The 21,446-nt window shown below is 40.6% G+C and overlaps 1 protein-coding gene across 1 annotated transcript in view; it reads left to right on the top strand.

Moving 5' to 3' along the window:
* Positions 1–962, top strand: part of MEP1B (meprin A subunit beta) — a 42,904-nt gene extending 41,942 nt beyond the window's left edge. Inside the window, exon 15 of the mRNA XM_008051301.2 lies at positions 850–962. Within this exon, the coding sequence (XP_008049492.1) occupies positions 850–864 (15 nt within the window). The 3' untranslated portion in view covers positions 865–962. The remainder of the gene's footprint in view (positions 1–849) is intronic.
* The last annotated feature ends 20,484 nt before the right edge of the window (positions 963–21,446 follow it).

Genomic DNA, 21,446 nt, shown 5'->3' on the forward strand with positions numbered 1-21,446 from the left:
GCTGGGATCACAGGCCTGAGCCACCATGCCCGGCTGTTTTTTTTTTTTTTTTTTAAGGCAGCTATTTCCAGCCTATTTTATGATTCAAAATAAAAGGAACAGATGAGCCAATGCAGGGCCTGGTATGCCCGTCTGATGGCAGCCATGCCAGCAAGCATGGTCCCCTGGACCAGCGGGGTTGAACCAGGCATGGGGGCAGGGAAGGTGGGAGGGTCGCTAGGCAGGAGGGGACCAGATAGCTGGGTGGACAGGACTGCAGGATATTCCCCTGGTAAGGGGAAAATGTAAGAGCTGTTATAAGGGCTCTGACTTAGCAAATGAAAATGGGGAGGAGTTAAAGAAAAATGATAAAACCAGAGAGAAGAGACAGAAAGAAGCTAAATCAATAAAGGGAAGGAACCATCAGGTTACCAAGGATATGGTGGGTATGGGGTGGAAACACACACCTCCTTCTCCCATAATACTACAACTAGAACTATTTTGTCTCTGAGTCATTTAAACACATTCCCAAGGGTAAAGCAATCAACTTATATTTTCCTTAGTCTAGGCATTCCACAGTTGATTCATTGATAAGAGAGAGATCCTCTAGATCTTGTTTAGATCCTACCTTGGAATGATCTTCTTTCTGAGGCCAATGTGTGTGCTCACCCTAATAAAAATGTTTTAGTGTCAATAATGTGAGCCCCAGAGGCCAGAGCACCTAACTGAGACTGGAGGGAGAGACTGGTTGCCAGCCGGGAGGGAAGCCAAAAGACTTCATTTAAAAACCAGACCATTTTATTGTGATTTATTTAAATGACGGTTTTTAAATTTAGAAATTAAGTCATCAATTGTCCTTCCCCTTTTCAGGAGTATGCTTTTTGAAGATTAACTCAACAATACAGCCAGCAAGGGAAATTGAAAAGGATTCTTCGTCATGGATTTCATCAAAGCTGTATCGCAACCACCTCATTCTTCTAAAAATGAATCTTTTCTGTAAATAGCTGGATGTGCTATAAATCATTATTTTGGTAAAAGTCAAATGGGTGAGATATTTGCCTTCCTTCCTTCTTTCTTTCCTTTCCTTCCTTTCTTTCTCTCTTTCTTTCTTTTCAATGAGAGAAAATAGGGCAACCCCTTCGGATCCCCTCACACTTTGGGAGCTTTTCTGTCCTCTTGATAAATCCTGCTTTCAAAAAATAAAAATAAAAAAATAAATAAATAAATGAGAGAAAATAATTTAGGCTTCTCTGGAAGCATACTATTATGTATAAAAGGAAAAGCAACCATTCGCGATAACTTTGCAAATAAATGATCCTTCCATCTGGGGGCCAAGTCTAGTGGCCTCCCAAGTGATCTCCCAGCACCCACTGGAAATGCCCAATGGGGATGTTTCTTCATGTGGAATCTCAGCAGACTCAGCACCGTTCTGTCCCTAGGGCTGTGGGGCAGCTCCCCACTCTCTGACAGCATATGTCTTTTTCCCAAACTAGCTACTCTTTTTTTAATAAATAGAATCCCTTTGGTTTAGTATTTATTTGAGCATGCAACTCTAACCAATAAGAAAACTTTTAACTCCTTGAGCAGCAGGTCTCAAAATTTTGTGTCTCAGGAACCTTTGCACTTTAAAAATTACTGAGGACACCAAAGAGCTTTCGCTTGTAAGCATTCCACTGAACGGTATTTATCTTTTTGGAAATTCAAGCTGGGCACAGTGGCTCACATCTGAAATCCCAGCACTTTGGGAGGCCAAGGCAGGAAGACTGCTTGAGTCCAGGAATTTGAGACTAACCTGGGTATATAGTGAGAACCCATCTCTCCACAAAAAATAAAAATAGCTGGTGTGGTGGCATGCACCCATCATCCCAGCTACTGGGGAGGCTGAGGTGGGAAGAGTTTGAGGATGCAGTGGGATATGATTGCGCTGGGTGGTAGAGCAAGACCCTGTCTCTACACTGGACACGGCTAGGGGAGGGAGTGAGGGAAGGAGGGAAGAAGGGAGGGAGGGAGACAGGGAGGGAGGGAGAGAGAAAGGGGAGAGGGAGAGAGGTGAAAGGGGCATGTGGCAACACACTGGGTACCTGGTCCACTATTAGGAGGAAAGAAGGCCAGCTAGAAGCCCAAATTTCTCCTGCATGCAACCTACTTACATGGAAAATCACCACGTGTGCCCCACAACTCTAAAATACAATTTTAAAAAAGACTCTGTTTCTAAAAACAAAAAAGAAAAACCAGGAAAACTTAAAATATCTATTTATTAATCACTAAAAATAATAGGCCTATTACATAGATATTAACATACATTTTTATGAAAAATAACTATATTTTTCAAAATGAGAAAATTTAGCAAAAAGAGGAGTGTTGATTTCCATTTTGGGGGGTAAATCTCTAAAGTCTAGGTTAATAGAAGACAGCTGATTTCCATACATGCTTCTGCATTGTCTGTTGTGTTATATTAGTGTGGTTGAAGGATATAAAGAAAATTTAACCTCACACCGATGTGGAGGTAGCAAAGGGATTCATATTTGAATCGCTTTTTAAGGTAAATGTGAATATTCTTTTTAAATGTTTTGTTTCAAGTTGGCAAATGGCCATTTTTGAAGGTTAGTTGCAGTTGGAACCTGGAACCATATCGATGAACTTTTGTACTCTGTCCAGTAAAATCCATTAGTCAATCTTATAATCTGAGTGGGTCTTTCAGCTATGCACAAATTTATAATATTGTGCATTGATCATTTAGAATGTATTGGTTCACTGAGTTGTGCAGCTCTTATGACTTTTGATACATTTCATTACACAGTATCAAAACAACATTGGTTAATAGCACTACTGATGTCATTTTTAAATGTCTTTAAATCTTGGGCAGTTGCTATGCTCATGGCAGCAGAAACTAATTTTCCAAAATTCTAATTTTTCTTGAAAGCTTAACTTTGTTCATTGACAACAAATACTGTCTTCTTTACAGCAATAGGTTCACTTCATTAAGTTTTTTAATTCAAATTTTATTTTGATATAATTATACATTAATGTGCAATTATAAGAAATAATACAGAGAGATCCTGTGAACCCTTTACTCAGTTTCCCCCAATGGTAACATCTTGTAAAACTATGTACACTATGATAGTACAGTCAGGATATTGACACTGACACAGTCAAGACACAGAACATTTCCATCACCAAAAATCCCCAAAGTTGCCTTTATAAAGACACATCTGTTTCCCTTTTGTTCCTACCTCTTGTTTAACTCCTGACAAACATTAATACGTTCTTTATTTCTCTAATTTTTGTCATGTAAAAAATGTTCTATTAATAGGACCATACAGTATGGAACCTTCAGAGATCGACTCTTCCCTCAGCATAATTCTTTGCGGATTCATCCAGGTTATTGTATGTATCAAGAGTTTGTTCCTTTTCACTGGTGAATAACAGCCCATGGTATGGATGTGCCAAAGTTTGTTTCATCATCCATTTGTTTGAAGGACAGCTGAGTTGTTATCTGTTTTTTGGCTATTGTAAATAAAGTTGCTATACATGTTTGTTTATAAGTTTCTGTGTGGATATGTCTTCATTTATCTGGGATTTTGCATATTTGGTTTGTTTCATTTGTTTGTTTTTGAGTTGGAGTCTCACTCCGTCACCCAGGCTGGAGTGCAGTGGCATGCTCATGGCCACCCCAGCGATGACCTGCTGGGCTCTGGTGATCCTTCCACCTCAGCCTTCCAAGTAGCTGGAACTACAGGTGTGTGCTACCACGCCCGGCTAATTTTTTAAATTTATTGTGGAGATGAGGTCTGGCCAAGCTGCCTGGGCTAGTCTTGAACCCGCGGGCTCAGGCAATCCACTCACCTCAGTCTCCCAAAGTGCGGGGATTACAGGCTGAGCCACCAAGCCCAGCCCATATTTGTTTTTTAAATAAACTTTCAAAATGATTTTCAGAGTGCAACACCATTTTATATTCCCTTCAGCAACACATGCATGAGCCAGTTCCTCTGCATCCTTGCCAGCTCTTAAAGTTGTCATTATTTTTTAGAGCAGTTTTAGGTTCACAACAACATTGAGCAGAAAGTACATATACCTCTGTCCCGGCATATACAGAGCCTCACCAACTCCCAGCATCCTGCAATATACCACCAGACTGATACACTTGTTACGACTGAGAAGCCTACTTTGACACATCATCACCACCCAAAGCCCAGGGTTTACATTAGGTTCACTCTTAAGTGTTGTACATTCTGTGGGTTTTGAAACATGAATAATGGCAGGTATCCACCATTACAGTACCAGAAAAAGTAGTTTCACTGTCCCAAACATCCTCTGTCCTCTGGCTGTTCATCTGTCCCTCTCCCCAATCCCTGCAACCACTGATTCTTTTACTGTCTTCATGGTTTTGTCTTATCTAGGATGTCATATAGTTGGGATCATATGAAACTTCATTTACTTATTTCTTTTTTTTTCTTTTAAAGATGTGGGGTACAATTCAGTATTAGGTATACAAGTGGTCATCGTACAGGTAAAGTCTGGGCCTCCATTTGGTCCCCATTTTGCCTGGTTTGAGATCAGGTACCCTTATTGATGTTGTGTCCCCCCCAACACATCCCAACAGTATCCCGCGACTGCCAATCCCTTTCTTATAGTACTATGGTAAGTGATCAGAGTCTGTTTATGAGTGAGAACATGTGGTACTCAGTTCTTTGTTTCTGTGATAGATCACTGAGTATGATAGATTCTAAAACCATACATGTTGCCGCGAAGTCAATATGTTTGTCCTTCTTTATGGCTGTGTAATATTCCATCATGTATATGTATAACAATTTTTTATCCAGTTCACTTTTGATGGGTAGCACAGTTGGTTTCATGTTTTTGTTATTGTGAATAATGCAGCAATAAACATGTTTGTGCAGGTATTTCTTTTTGTAGAATGATTTGAGTTCCTGGGTATATTCCCAGTAGGGGGATTGCTGGATCATATAGAAGGTCAATTTCTAGTTATTTTAGAAATTTCATGCTGTTTTTCATAAAGGTTGAACTAGATTACATTCTCATCAGCAGTGTGGAAGCATTTCTTTTTCTCCGCATCATTGCAGCATCTGTTATTGTTTGTTGTATTAATGATGGTCATTCTTACTGGGGTTAAGTGGTATCTCAATGTGTGTGGTTTTTTTTTTTCTTTGAGTGAGAGTCTCACTCTGTCATCCAGGCTGGAGTGCAGTGGCATGCTCATGGCCACCTCTGCTTTGAACTGCTGGGCTCAGGCGATACTTCTGCCTCGGCCTTCCAAGTAGCTGGAACTACAGACGCACGCTACCACGCCTGGGGTATTTGTTTATTTTTATTTATTGTAGAGTTGAGGTCTCATCAAGTTACCCAGGCTGGTCTCAAACCCCTGAGCTCAGGCAATTCTCTCGCCTCCGCCTATCAAAGTGCTGGGATTACAGGCTTCAGCCACTACACCCCACCTTCATTGTGGTTTTGATTTGCATTTCTCTGATGATTAGTGAGGCTGAGAACATTTTCTTGTGTCTGTTGGCTGCCCATATATCTTCTTTTGAGAAGTGTCTATTCATGTCTTTTGCCTGCTTTTTAATGGGGCTGTTTTTTTTGGTCACTATTTCTTTATTTTAGTTCTGATAAGTGTGCTGTGATATTTCCAGGTTTTAATTTGCAGTTTCTAATAATATTGGTCTTATTTTCATGTGCTTTTTTTGCCATCAGCACATTTTCTTTGGTGAAACATCTCTGTGTGTCTTTTGCTTATGCTGTAATTGGATTTTTTTGTTCTCATACTATTGTATCTTGAGAGGCATTTACATATTCTAGTTACTATGCCTTTGTCAGAGATGTGGTTTAGAAATATCTTGTCCCACTCTGTAGCTGGTCTTTTCATTCTCTAAACAGGGTATGTAGCAGAGCAAAAGCTTTTAGTTTTGATTTTATAAATTTTAATTTATAATTATAAATTATATTGACTAAACAAATTATATAAATTAGACATTTTAACTATATAAATTATATACAATTATATGAATTAGATAAATTAGTTACATAAATTAAATAAATTGTATATAAATTAAGTAAATTATACATAATTATATAAATAAATGATAAGCTTTAATTTTGATTTATAAATTTTTCCTGTAAATAGATTGTGCTTTGGATATGAAGTCTAAGAACTCTTTGCCTAGCCCTTGATCCTGATTTTCTCCCATAAAAATTTGTTTTATAATTTTGTGTTTTACATTTAAGTTGGTGATGCATTTTGAGTTTATTTTTGTGTAAAGTGTGAGGTTTAGGTTGAGGTTCCTTCTTTTGGCTTATAAATGTTCAATTGCTCCAGCACTGTTTGTTGAAAAGGTTATCTTTCATTTATTGAATTGTTTTTTCAATTTTATTGAACATATTTGTGTGGGTCTTTTCTGGATCCTTTATTCTGTTTCATTGATCTATGTGTCTATCCCTCTGGCAATACTGTATATTCTTGATTACTATATAGTGTTCCTCAGCCAATATTATGAAGTGTTGGTTAGCATACATATGCAATAGCTATATAGTCAGTTTTGAAATTAGGTAGACTGATTCCTCCCACTTTATTATTATTTTTTTAATGGTTCTAGTTACACTAGTTCCTTTGCTTTTCCACATACATTTTAGGATAATACTGTCTGTACCTACAAGCAAATCTTGGGATTTTTGACAAGAATTGTGTTAAATCTGTCTATCAATTTCAGGAGAACTATCTTTACTATGTTGAGTCTTCAAATCATGAACATAGCATGTGTCTCCCTTTCTTAGGATCTTTTTGGGTCTCTTTCATCAGTGTTGTCTGGGTTTCAGCATACAAATCCTGTTCATGTTTTGTTAGATTTACATTTATATATCTCATTTTTGGGGAAACTATTATAAATGGTATCATATTATAGCTTTTGTTGTCCATATGTTCATTGCTAGAATATAGAAATGTAATTTAGTTTTGCATATTGAGCTTGTGTCCTGCACTCACTTAATTCTAGAAGGTTTTTTTGGAAGATTCTTTGGGATTTTTCTACCTAGACAACAATGTCATCTGGAAATAGGAAGAGTTTTTTTTACTTTTCTAATCTGTAGGGCTTTTATTTTCTTTTCTTGCCCACTGAATTGACTAGAACTTTCAGTTCTATGTTAAATAAAGTAATGAAAGTGGACATTCTTGCCTAGTTCTCAGTCTTGGAGGGAAGCATTCAGTCTTTCATCATTAGGTATAATGTTGTCTGTAGTTTTTAATGTGGATTCCCTTTATCAACTTGAGAAAGTTACCTCTATTTCTTTTTCTTTTTTTTTGCCAGAAAGTGAGAAAACAGGATTTATTGAGAGGACAGACAAGCTCCCACAGTGGGAGGGGACTCAAGGGGGTTGCCCTAAAGTTCCCTCTGTTTCTATTTTCTGGATAGATAAATGGGTAAAGAATTTTGTCAAATGCTTTTTCTAAGTTGATCTATATGATCATGAGATTTTTCTTCTTTAGCTTGTCAATATTGTGGAATACATTCATTGAACCAGTCTTACATTCCTGATTTAAACCACACTTGGTCAGGATGAATGATTCTTTTTTTTTTCTTTTTTGAGTTGGAGTCTCACTGTCACCCAGACTGAAGTGCAGTGGCTGCTCCCGGCCACCGCAGCCTCAACCTGCTGGGCTCCGGCGATCCCTCCACCTTAGCCTTCCAAGTAGCCAGAATTACAGGCATGCGCTACCACGCCCAGTTGATTTTTTGATTTATTGTAGAGATGAGGTCTCGTGCCCAGGCAGGTCTCGAATCTGCAGGCTCAGGCAATCCGCTCACCTCAGCCTCCCAAAGGCACGGGATTACAGGCTGAGCCACCAAGCCCAGCTCAGGATGAATGATTCTTTTTATATTTTGCTGAAAATATATATATATATATATGTATATATATATGTAGAATTCATTCTCCAGTTTCTTATATGGGAATATAATCATATTACTTACATGTAGTAAAAGAATACATCATAGGGAAAAAGAAATGGGCAGGTATATATACACTTTAGTAAAATGACATTCAATAATATGCAGCTACATTAGGTTCAACTGTTAGTTTCAGACTTTAAGCTTTTTAAAGTGTATGGATTTTTGTTTTATGGTTGTTTCGATTGTTTTTGAGTCGAGGTCTCATTCTGCTGACCAGGCTTCAGTTCAGTGGCATGATCATGGTTCACTACAACCTCAACCTCCTTAGCTCAGGCAATCCTTCTACCTTAGCCTCCTGAGTAGCTGGAATTACAAGTGTGCACCACCACACCCAGCTAATTTTTTAATTTTTTTGTAGAGATGAGGTCTCACCATGTTGCCTAAGCTATAGTTGTTTTTAAAGGGTATGACTGAAGCATGCTAACAGTTTACTTAGCAATGTGTGATTGGTATCAAGGTTCCTCTTTTCCAATGATAAAAGAACTCCCATCCCACCTCCAGTTATTTTTAAAGTAAGAGAGACCATAGAACCATTCCAGCCTGCCATGACCCACTACCTGCTCTGATGCCAGCCCTAGGAGACTTTCCTTTGATCACTTTTTCCATGGTCTTTCTTACTTATTATTTAAGACACCTGTCCTCAGGTAATAATTAACTGCTTCCCTAGCGGGTGAAATTCAAGAATTTTCGGCATCGTTTCAAAGCAGAGACTAGGGCCCTGCAGTGGAATCTCTCAACCCTGGAGAATGAGAAATTGGCCTTGACCATCTCCAGATCTGGTCCCATGCTAGCCTTCTGTGGTTCCATGCCCACTGTGGCAGTGAGCTGATAAGGCATGCATGTGCGGCCTATGATTATAAGTTAGTAATGCCTTTCGTATCTACCAACTTTGACTGACAAGAAATAATGGGTATTTCTGGAAACCAGCTAAAAAGTGGCACTTCCTTGTGGTTATAATATAATCACAGTTTTCAATTTACGTGGACCGCTAGTTTTAAGTTAGTGAGATTCTTGAAGAATTTTAAACATTTGAGATGTTTCACATTATTTTAAATTTTGTACATAGAGACTTTATTAATACAAGTGGTAGCATGCTATTTAAAATTTAAAATTTCACATTTTGCATAAAATGTAACCACACCACAAATCTAAGGTAAAATAACTCTCCAACAATTAAGTATTCACAGAAGCATATATACTCTTTCATTCCTTATTTTGGGTCTTTTGGTTCCCGGGAAAATTGATGAGTTAATCTCTTTCTTAAATACCAGGAAGAGATTGAACATTATTTAAACTATGGGCTCAAAAATGACCTTAACGTTCCTGCATTTCTACTGGTATAACCACCTAGGCCCTGAAAAAAAAGTAGAACTCCACCCCTATCACTATCACTTATTATCTTCCCTATCACTAATCACATTTAAATAAGGAAGTGAACTGCAGGAAAAATGAACAATTATGCTTTGACACCTAGTATCTTAACATAAAACCAGATTTCACCACTGAAGTCAAGTGTGACTGCCAAAGCCAGTAGACAGGAAGCTTCTAGAGCATTAATTCCTAGTGTGGAGATGTATTTTATATTAGAAACGAGAGTTTGCTGACTTTAGAGTTACAATTATAGGAAATTTTCTTCAGAGCTCTCAGATGGCTAGGAAAAGCTATTTTGGAAAGATATTATTAATCACTAAGTACCCGTGAGGCTTTATTTCAAACTAGCCTACAAGGTAGAAACAGACCACTCAATATGGACATGCATGAACTTTTGAGATTTTAGAGATTAAAACTTCCTACTCAGAGGGAACGGATGGGTTTGTGGGGAGGGGACACTACTCTCAACTCTATGTCAGGTACTTGGTATGTGTTCTTATTTAATCCTTTAAACAGTCTTTTGTGGTAGGGGATATTATTAATCCTATTTGGTAGAGGAAAATACTGGGTTTAGAATTAGGTCAGTCTGGCTGTCAAGTTGTTCCTCTTCTGCTCTGTCACCTGCAGTCAACACACAGCGCCAACCACCCTGCAGTGAAACCAGCCATGTCTCAGGACTGGAGAGGGAACTACTTGTGTCCCCTTTAAGGACAACTGATACAGAACCTACATGGAGATCTTTCAGATGGTAAATTATCAAGCAGAATCAAATTATATGGTTAAGTGTGGGAATGGAGGTAAAAATCTGACTGGCAATTTGAGACAAGACAATTTCCCAAACTGAGCATTCTGCTATACTAGGGAACTTGACCTGCAAATCCAAGGACTAGTCCCCAAACCTAAGCCCTTTCCTCATCTCTGCTTTCAACTGCTTTTGATCTCTCTGAGACTTAAGACCAGGTTCCAGGTTCTAAAATTTGGCCAAGCACAGTGGCTCATGCCTGAATTCCCAGCGCTTTGGGAGGCTGAGGTGGGAGGATTGCTTGGGGCCAGGAGTTTAAGACCAGCTGGAGAACATAGTGAGACCTCGTCTCTACAAAAATAAAAATGAAATAAAAAAATTAGCGAGGTGTTGTGGTGCACGCTTGTAGTCCCAGCTACTCAAGAGGCTGAGTCAGAAGGATCACCTGAGCCCAGGAGGTTGAGACTGCAGTAAGCCATAATCATGCCATTGCACTTCAGCTTGGGTGACAGAGTGGGACTCCAACTCAAGGGAAAAAAATCAATAAGTCCTTCTTTTTCCCAGATAAACTAGTCTAGCAGCTTCCATTGTGGTCAAAGATGAGACGTAGAAACTGGATGAAAAGGGAGTTTATTTCTGCAACCAGGTCAGAGAAAGATAGGTGGTATCATTACCAAAACCTGCACAAAAGTGGTGCAAGTTTACTTCAGTATTTATACTTACATTCCATAGCCCCTAACCCACCCTGAGGCTAAATTAACAAGAGCATGACTCAAGATCTCCTAATAATCTTTCACCTCTCTCCCAAGGCTAAGTTTCTTAAGGGGGGAATGGAAAAGTTACAACAAAAGAAGAACATATGTTACTTCAAACAAACTACCTTGGTACATTTAGATAGGCAACTTCAAATCAAACATGAGAAATGAAAGAAGCCCCCGTTCTCAGAGCCGTGGCCTATAACATTTCCCACTGTCAATTGCACCCATGATTTCTATCATGGGGTTCCTGATATTTTCTGTTTGAACCTGTGAGTGTCCTCTCCTCTCTGTTTTCTTGTATCATGTAGAGTTTTGGCCATAAGCTCGGAGGCTTTAATCATACAAGACACAACATTTAAACAATACATAAAACAATCCACATATTAAAACAGTTATTGGCCAGGCTAGGTGGCTCAGTTTGTAATCCCAGCACTTGGGGAGGCTGAGGTGAGTGGATTGCCTGAGCCCGTGGATTCAAGACCCGCCTGGGCAACTTGGCGAGACCTCATCTCTACAATAAATCAAAAATTAGCTGGGTGTGGTAGCACGCGCCTGTAGTTCCAGCTACTTAGACGGCTGAGCCGAAGGATGGCTGGAGCCCAGCAGGTCAAGGCTGCAGTGACCGGGAGCGTGCCACTGCACTCCAGTCTGGACGACAGAGTGAGACTCCAACTCAAAACAAAACAAAACAAAACTAATTACTAGTTATTACTAATGATGAGCTTAGGGGCAGGCCTGAGTATTTGTCTTTGACAGGGAACTTGATAGACTTTACAGCAACTATTATGTAAAACGTGAACTGAAAGGGTGGGGTCTTGCACTGGTAAGTCTGCATTTCAACCCACAGGGTGGTCAGGCTTGAGAAAAGATACTTCTTAGAGCCAGAAAGGATTTATGAGAACAAGGTAGAAAACCAGTCCAAAGTTCCATTGAAGATCCCATCTAAAAAAGGGAGTCTGGTGGTCCAGGGTTTGCTGTAACCAAGTGGCTCGCTGTCTGATTTTCTCGATGTTGGCTTCCACATGTGCAGATGTGTTAACATAGGGGCAACAAGAAGTATCAATAGTCATACAAATTCCACCTTGCTTTGCTAGAAAGTGATCTAAAGCCATTCTATTGTATAAAACTAACCTAGCCAAAGAATCTAAATAAGCTTATAAATATCTTCAAGATTTTGCGATTTCATTTGCAATAATCATAAGTGTTTCAGATAATTTCATGGCACATGTTGGTGGGCTGCAACTCCCCTCCATGATAACAGGGTAAAGGCAATAAAATACCCATCTCCATCTGGGATTCCTCCCAGGAGATCTCGATGGTATCAGGCGAACAATTTTAGGGTGCTGGTCTAATGTACAGTTTCTGATGCATTATGGATGGATACTGGAGTGACCCTCAGAGCAACTAAGAAGTGTCCTTGATCCTCTTTGTTCTACAGACAGTTTTGAGCCCACAGAACGCTGTCCCTTCCGAATACACACAAAAAACATAGCTTTCTGTGGCACAGTGCATTACAGTCCTTGAGCTGCTGATCTGAAGGGCAATCTTCAGCATCCAAACGGGGCAGGAGTCACTCATCAAAGATCGTCTGTTTCTTCAGCTTGTCCTTCGTTATTGGTTATATGATGTTATACCAGAGTCAGGCTGGAAAACAAACTTTAGTATCGAGGATATTAAAACCCTTTCTGGTGAGTCCTCATCAGGCAGTGACTTCCAAAGGCTTTTATTTAGGAATCTGGATAAGAGAAAAGGTCAAGTTTAGTTCTCAGTTTTCCTTATTGGCCAAACATCATTCCTTAGAATATCTGTGTGGGCCAATAAACAGCAGGAGTTCCCATGTTGCTAGTAAGGCTTATTCCTAGGGTTGTCTATTCCATTTACCTGGCGAGGTGCCATGGAGCTAGGAGGCCTATTCCTAGAATTGTCCAGTTTGTGTTCCACATCAGCAATGTTGGATTATGGGTGAAGGATATGGTTTGACCTGATTTTATAGCCAATTGTTTTAGCGTAAGAGGGAGTCAGGCCTAGGGTTCAGTCTAAAAAAACTTCCTGGATCAGATCTCTATTACAAGCTATCATGATATGGTCCCTTAATTTTATCCTTTTCCTGTATCTGGCATACCATTTACAAGGTACATGTACAATTCTTTTGTTGTTGTTGCTGTTTTGTTTTTCGTTGAGTTGGAGTCTCACTCTGTCGCTCCTGGCCACCACAGCCTCGACCTGCTGGGCTCCGGCGATCCTTCTGTCTCAGCCTTCCAAGTAGCTGGAACTACAGGTGTGCTACCATGCCTGGCTAATTTTTAAAAAAAATTTATTATCGAGATGAGGTCTTGCCAAGTTGCCTGGGCAGGTCTCGAACCCATGGGCTCAGGCAATCCACTCACCTCAGCCTCCCAAAGTGCTGGGATTACAGGCTGAGCCACTGAGCCCTGCCCATGTACAACTCTTAATTAATTTCATGTCTCAAAAATTAGTCCTTACAACACACATGCCCACCTCTTCTGTGATAGTCCTTGGGCCTAGAGAAATTGGATGACTTTTATATTTGGCCCCATGTCTCATAAAGACAGTTCATTTTGATTGTTACCCTCTCCTAGGCCTGAAGATGAGGCCCTGACTGGTGGGATTTAGCAAGAGCTACTGCCTTTTCCAGTTCCAGGATCCAAAGTCCTATAACTTAACAGTTAATAGGGCATATTTATTTAATCATGTGATAATCAAAACTTTAAAGGCAATACACAAATTGACATGGATGTAAAACTTTAATCTTTTTAAAGCTTAGTTTTTCTAAGAAATGAAAAACCTAACAAAGCCAACATAGTAAGTGTTCAAACATTTCTTTATTTGCAAAACATGCCTGACCACTCTGTGGCCTGGAATGCAGACTTACCAGTGCAAGTCTACCCTTTCAGTTCATGTTTAACATAATAAGTGCTGTTAAGTCTATCAAGTTTCTTGCTGAAGACAAATACCCAGGCCAACTCTTAAGCTCATCAAAGGAGTAGAAAAGATAATCAGCTCACCTTTCACTTCATGGTTTAACATAATAATCACTGCAAAAATCTATCAAGTTTCCTATTGAAGACAAATACTCAAGCCTACCCCTAACCTCATCAAAGGTGAGGAGATGGTACTCTCTCAGGAGCAGATACCTACAGCCCACTCTTTAGCATAATAATAAAACATTGTTTTTCTAGACATTTCAGCATCAGGCTGCAACTACAGTTAGAATAGGAGGGAGAGCCAGGCAGGTGGCTCACGCCTGTAATCCCAGCACTTTGGAAGGTGGAGGTAAGAGGATTGCCCAAGTCCAGGGGTTCAAGACCAGGCTGGGCAACTTGTTGGGACCTCGTCTCTACAACAAATCAAAAAATTAGCTGGGCATGGTGCCATGTGCCTGTAGTTCCAGCTACTTGGAAGGCTGAGGTGGTAGGATCACCTGAGCCCAGCAGGCTGAGGCTGTGGTGGCTGTGAGCATGCCACTGCACTCCAGCCTGGGTGACAGAGTGAGGCTCCAACTCAAAAAAAAAAAAGAAAGGGAGGAAGAACAGAAAGCTACAGGAGAACAGCTGACAAAAAGTTGAAGGTGAAGGTCATTATCTTAGGACTTCTCAAGGGAAAAAAGCTGAAAGCAGTGAGATGCAATAACAATTGAACTTCTGAAACACAAGCCTGAAAAGTCTCCAAAAAGAAACAGGTTATAGAACCCCAAATCAAAACCTTTTGCAATTGTTCCAAGAGCAAATTAATACCCCAAGAAAACACCATACCAACACAGGGGAACAAAACTCAGAAAGACTATTACAAACAATTTCCTTTCAATTACAACCAACAGAATCACATACAAAAATTCTCTTCACAAATTCCCCTTCATAAATCTCATCATGATTTACATAGATCATACAATATTTCTCAAGGTCTGTCAAATGGAATAGACTTGTTATTTCCCGTATTAAAACTAACAGAGACAAAACAGACAAACACAAACAGCAAAACCAGAGAATATCCCCAAAGTGCAAATGGCTATTAAAAGCCCAAACAAAAAATTAAACTCTCAGCTTATGTTTCAGTCTGACTTACTCAAAGCACATCTGCTCACAAAGACAAAATAGATAAGCACAAGCAGCGAAATCAAAGGGTATCCCGAAAGTACAAACAGGTTAAAACCACCTTCTCTGGTGCCTACAAAACAGCTATTAAAAGCCTGAATAAGAAGGGATTAAACTTTTGGTTTGGGATCTAGTCTAACTTAACCCCCATGAATGCATCTGCTCCCAAACTCCATTTTGTCAAGTCAGTCACAGAGGTACATTGGTTGTGGTTGACAGTTACGTACCTTGGTGAGTCCCCAGAGCAAAAAGGGCTCTGAAAACCACAGGGAATCTCCCTGGGACGGTGCTGCAGAAACCAATCAACTGCATGCAGTGAGGTCCTATCAGAGTTGTCAAATTGGTTACAGAATAAGCTAGTTCAGCTGCTTCCTTTGTGGTCAATTGAAAACAAGAAGCAGAAACTGGGAGAAAACGGAGTTTATTTCTGCAGCCAGGTCAGAGAAAGACAGGTGGTATCATGACCAAAACCTGCACAAAGGCAGTGCAAGCTTACTTCAGTATTTATAGTTACATTCCATAGCCCCTCACCCACCCTGAGACTAAATTAACAAGGGCATGACTCCTTGTTAATCTCCTAATAATCCTTCACCCCCAAACCCCCCACCCCAGGCTAAGTTACAACAATCAAAAGAAGAATATCTGCTGCTTCAAACAAACTACCTTGGTACGTTTAGATAGGCAACTTCAAATCAAACATGAGAAATGTAAGAAACCTCCATTTCCAGAGCCTCGGCCTATAACGTTCCCCACTGTAAGCTGTACCCATGATTTCTATCATGGAGTTGTTGACCCTTTCTGTTTGAGTATTTGAACAACCTCTTCTCTCTGTTTTCTTTTTTTTTTTTTTGAGTTGGAGTCTCTGTCACCCAGGCTGGAGTGCAGCGGCACACTCATGACCACCCCAGCGTTGACCTGCTGGGCTCAGGTGATCCTTCCACCTCAGTTTTCCAAGTAGCCGGAACTACAGACTTGTGCTACCATGCCCAGCTAATTTTTGATTTATTGTAGAGACGAGGTCTCGCCAAGTTGCCTGGGCTGGTCTCGAACTCACGGGCTCAGTCAATTCACTCGCGTCGGCCCCCCAAAATGCTGGGATTACAAACTGAGCCACAGACCCTAGCCTTCTCTCTGTTTTCTTGCATCATGTACAGTTTTGGCCATAAGCTGTCTACTGCTTCAAACAAACTAACTTGGTATGTTTAGATAGGCAACTTTGAATCAAACCATGAGAAATGTAAGAAACTCCCATTCCCAGAGCCTTTGCCTATAACATTTCTTTCTGTCCTGGAGCTGATGGCCACTGCAGTGTTCAGAGATATCTTGAGGTCTTTTTCCTGCCACCTTTCTACCCACCCATGTACAAACCTGAACAAATTTCCTAGGGGCCAAACGGATGGGAGAATGAGAAAGAGGGAAAAGGTATAGTATTCTTCTTTTTAATTTTTTAAAATGATTAATTTTTTACATGTGTCCAACAACTACAATTAGGACATCTAACTGTGAGAGGAATTTGTTTGAAAGGGATTCCTCATGTAATTATTCAAGTGTGCATAGCTTAGCTAATATGCAGGGCTTTAAATACGTTCCCTTCCCAAGTATTTTCAAACATTACATGTTCTTTTTTGGGCTTATGTGTGTTCTTACTCTAATGGTCATGATAAAACGATGTAATTTTTAAATTTTCTGATAATTGCATAACAAACAAAACAAAACAAAAATCCTCCCAGGTGCTTAAGAACTTACCTTTTCTGCACGAATAACCTTAGGTCAAAGGTTTCTCCTTGTTGGCAGGTGACTCAATTGTCATGAACCTTAATGACAATGACTCGGTACACCCTAAAGCAGCTAGGATTGTGACACATTTCATTTTAGATGGCGCCTGGGGAAACAATCACAGGTAATAAACACATGAATCAGGATGGAGCTGATAATGTGTTCACCGATTAGGCAGCCCCAGTACTGTCAGCCACACACAGCGGACAGTTGCTTGTCTATAAACCTTAGTCATGGTGGCCTGCTCAAGGGAGTTCTCGGGTTCTATGTTTGGCATTGTTTCATGAATTAATGATCATAGTTTCTAAGCCAATATTAGGATATACAGAAAAAAGGTAGTTAATATCACAAAAGAACAATACGTTTCTCTCCTGGAAGTCCTAACGGTCCCAAGAAACATCCATTTTCTACTCTTCTCTGTCTCTAGTCTGTGTCTTCTTCTGGCTGGCACTGCCTCTGTGTTCTTTTGATTTTAGTTTCTTGGATCATTTGCAACGACGATACTGTATAAAAAGGAACAGGGAAGGAAGAGAAAGCTAAAGAATAATGACCTTGAACGACAAAGTGGGAATGTTTTCCTGAGAGAATGTTCTGTGAGGCCCCTGACTAGTGACACTCATAAACTATGTGATATGCCAACTTACAAGTAGCTCCCCCAAAGCAGCAATCCATGTTAAATAGGGTCCATTTAAACAGACCACTTTCTCCAGGTGCCACACTGGGTTTTTATCTTCCAGCCAGTCACTGCTGAAGCTGGGATCTGCCTGGGGGTTGGGGGTGGGAAGGAGTAGGGGGTGGGACGGAAGACATTCGCATAACTCAAGAGTCCAAGTGCTTAATCACTACTGCCTAGTAGCGTCTATAACAAATGAGATCGAAATTGTAGCTGCCTTTAAAGGCAGTGCAAGCACTGCTGGTTAGTCATGGGTATCCCCATGGAATCCAGAGAAACAAGAAAAGAAAATCTGGAAACAGCTTCAGGACACTTTGGGTTATAACTGAAGAATTTACAGATTGGCTTGAGCAAGGCCGCACATGGTGGCTGATGCTTGTAATCCCAGCACTTTGGCGAGGCCAAGGTGAGAGGATTGCTTGAGACCAGGAGTCCAAGACCAGCCTGGGAAACGTAGCAAGACTCTGTCTCTAATGATAATAATAATGATGATAATAATAATAATAAACATTTTGAAAAAAAATTGGCTTAAGCAAATGGGGATTTTGTGCACCTGTAAATCTAAGCTTTGGGAAGGCGAGGCTCAAGCTGGCCCCAGGAATGATGGGAAGCAGAAACACACAGGCTACCAGAACATCCCCTGTCCTCTTCTCTCCCATCTCCACCTCTTGCTGCATGTTGGTTTTGTTCTATTGAACCGCCTCCCTCTTCGTGGTAGGGAATATGGCTGCTGGTGGGAACAGACTGAGGTCCTCAAAGCTCTGTCACAGGACATGGGTCTGTGTGCTTCCAGCTCCTTTTAGAAGCTTTGTGGGGAAGATTTGGTTGCCCTGGCTTTGGTTATATACCGATTTCTTTTTTTTTAATTTTATTTTTTTATAGAGCTGTGGAGTTCAATGTACCAATTTCTTGTGGACAGGGGTGAGGATCACAACTGGCCCAGTATGACTCAATTGCGTACCCTTGTGGCCATGAGGGGAATGGAAACATGGCCTTGAAAAATTACTGTGGATTGAGTGACCACTTTTTTTTTTTGAGTTGGAGTCTCACTCCGTCGTCCAGACTAGAGTGCATGGCCGCTCCCGGCCTCCGCAGCCTCAACCTGCTGGGCTCCGGTGATCCTTCCGCCTCAGCCTTCCAAGTAACTGGAATTACAGGCATGAGCTACCATGCCTGGCTGATTTTTTGATTTTTATTGTAGAGATGAGGTCTCGCTGCCCAGGCGGGTCTCGAACCCGCGGGCTCAGGCAATCCACTCACCTCAGCCTCCCAAAGGCGCGGGATTACAGGCTGAGCCACCGAGCCCGGCTTGAATGACCACTTTTTTTTTGTTTGTTTCTGCTACAAATAACTTATGATGTTAGAATGATTTAAAAATATTAATAAGGCTGTCGTTTCAGCTACTTGGAAGGCTGAGGCGGAAGGATCGTCTGAGCCCAGCAGGTTGAGGCTGCAGTGACTGTGAGCGTGCCCCTGCACTCCAGCCTGGGCAACAGAGTGAGACTCTGATTAAAAATAATAATAATAATAAAAATAATAATAATACATTTTCAGGCTGAGCACAGTGGCTCATGCCTGTAATCCCCCAGCACTTTGAAAGACTGAGGTGGGAGGTTCACTTGAGGCCAGGAGTTCAAGACCAGCCTGGGCAACATAGGGAGATCATGTGTCTACAAAAAATGAAAAATTGGTTGGCATGGTGGCATGTGTCTGTAGCCTAACATACTTGGGAGGTTGGGGCAGGAGGATGGCTTGAGCCCAGGATTTTCAGACCGCAGTGAGCTATGGTTGTATCACTGTACTCCAGCCTGGGTGACAGATCAAGACCCTGTCCCATAATAATAATTTTTTAAAAGAATAGGATAATGCTTTTCAAGCAGAAGCCATTCCTCCCCTTGCCTTCCCCTCATCCTTCGCTCACAGGCTGTGTTATTATTTAAGTCTTTAGGGAAAAGGAAACAGTTCTTGACTCCCAAAAGTTGGTGATTTCTAATGCATGCCCCAGATAGTTATTCATTAGAGATGCTTTTCTCATCCATTAAGAATGAAAGACTGCTACCCTATTTAGCATTTGAATTTCTTATACTTAATCATAGATTTTTCCAGTTAATCTTTTGTTCTTTTTAAGAGATAAAATCTTGCTATATTGTCCAGGCTGGAATGCAGTGGCTACTCACATGTGTAATCATAGTGCACTGTGACCTTAAACTCTTGGGCTCAGACAATCCTTCTGCTTCAGCTTCCCGAGTATCTGAGACTACAGCCACTGTGCCAAACAGCATATGTTACGGTTTGTAGAAATGAAAAATTACTTAATTTAATATTAGAGGTAGACTGACTAGACAGAAAAATATTGTTCCAGTTATCATTTAAAAATTATAACAGTTGAGAAGGAAAAAATAGTTACAGATTAAAGAAATAAATATTTTAATTTTTGTATGTTTTATGAGTTTATCACTGGAAAACTAAAAAAAAAAAATACACTATAAAAAATTATCGGCAGGCTGGGCTCCATGGCTCAGCCTGTAGTCCCACGCCTTGGGAGGCCGAAGTGACTGAATTGCCTGAGCCCGCGGGTTCGAGACCCACCTGGGCAAGTTGACGATACCTCATCTCTACAATAAATAAAAAAAATTAGCCGGGCGTGGTAGTGCGGGCCTGTAGCTTCAGCTACTTGGAAGGCTGAGGCGGAAGGATCGCCAGAGTCCAGCAGGTCGAGGCTGCAGTGGCCTGGAGTGTGCCACTGCACTCCAGTCTGGGCGACAGAGTGAGACTCCAACTCAAAAAACATAAAAATAAAAATAAAAATTATCAGCGATAACAAGTTCTTCAAATTGTATATAGGAAATAAATCTGCAAAGTTTATTCTTGGTGCATGTGAATACCATAATGCTAAAATATACAGTGCTAACAGAAGATTCCTTTTCTGTTTGTGCAAATATCAAATTACTGAGAATTAACTTAGGACACACAACATTGAAGGAAATCATAAAATCCTAACATAAAAAATAAAAGAGGACAAGAATAAATGGACAGATATAAACTATTGCCAGTGGAGAATTTTAAGTAGAGAAGATAGTAATTTCTAACTAAATTTAATACATAGGGTTTTTGCATCATTGATGCATTATCAGTTGAAGTTATAGCACAATAGAAAATAGAACTTGACAATTTGATAGTCACCTGGAGGACTAAAGGACTCAAGATACATTTATAAATATGTATATATTTATGTAAAATTGCTCTATCATATCTGAAACACTTTAGAAAGTAATAAAAACCAAAACATTAGAAGCATTGGGTTAAAAGAAGATAAATTGACCCAGGGAGTCTATTTCACTGCACATATATTATAAAATAAATGCAAGACAAAACAGAAGGAATATGGCCACCGGGGAGAGAGGCTGCAGCGGTGGGCAATTTGCACTCAGCTTGCCTCCCCGACTCCAGGTCTGAGCTGCCTCCCTGCACTTGGGTGCGATGTGAATTCAGGGCCTGCCAGGTCTCTGTCCTGTCTACACATGCATCTAAAGGTGCAGATCATTGTGTCACTGTATCTTGCATCTGGCTGGAGAATGGTGTTATCTCAGGATTTCGGTGCAGGCTTTGGTTGGAGGCCCAAGTTGCATGGTCCAGCCCAGCTTCATCACAGGGCTGTACTGGGAGTACTGGACATTAATTCAGTTCTGTCAAAGTTTTACTTTTTTAAAAAAAAATAGATATAGGTACTTGGAAGGCTGAGGCGGAAGGATCGCCGGAGCCCAGCAGGTCGAGGCTGCAGTGGCCGGGAGCGGCCCCCTGCACTGCACTCCAGTCTGGGTGACAGAGTGAGACTCCAGCTCAAAAAAAAAAAAAGAAAAGAAAATAGATATAGGGTCTTGCTATGTTGCCCAGGCTGGTTTCCAACTCCTGGTATCAAATGATCTTCCCACCTCGGCCTCCCAAAGTGCTGGGATTAAAAGTGTGTGCCACTGCCTGGCCTACAGTATTTTATTACGTGTTATTTCCTGTAGCATATTTGTTGGGCGTCTTAGGCAGAAGGAAAGGCTTGAATGGATAGACCTGACAGAATTT

The sequence above is a fragment of the Carlito syrichta genome, unplaced genomic scaffold (assembly GCF_000164805.1).
Source record: "Carlito syrichta isolate Samal-C Ts95f unplaced genomic scaffold, Tarsius_syrichta-2.0.1 Scaffold169463, whole genome shotgun sequence".
Taxonomy (NCBI): domain Eukaryota; kingdom Metazoa; phylum Chordata; class Mammalia; order Primates; family Tarsiidae; genus Carlito; species Carlito syrichta.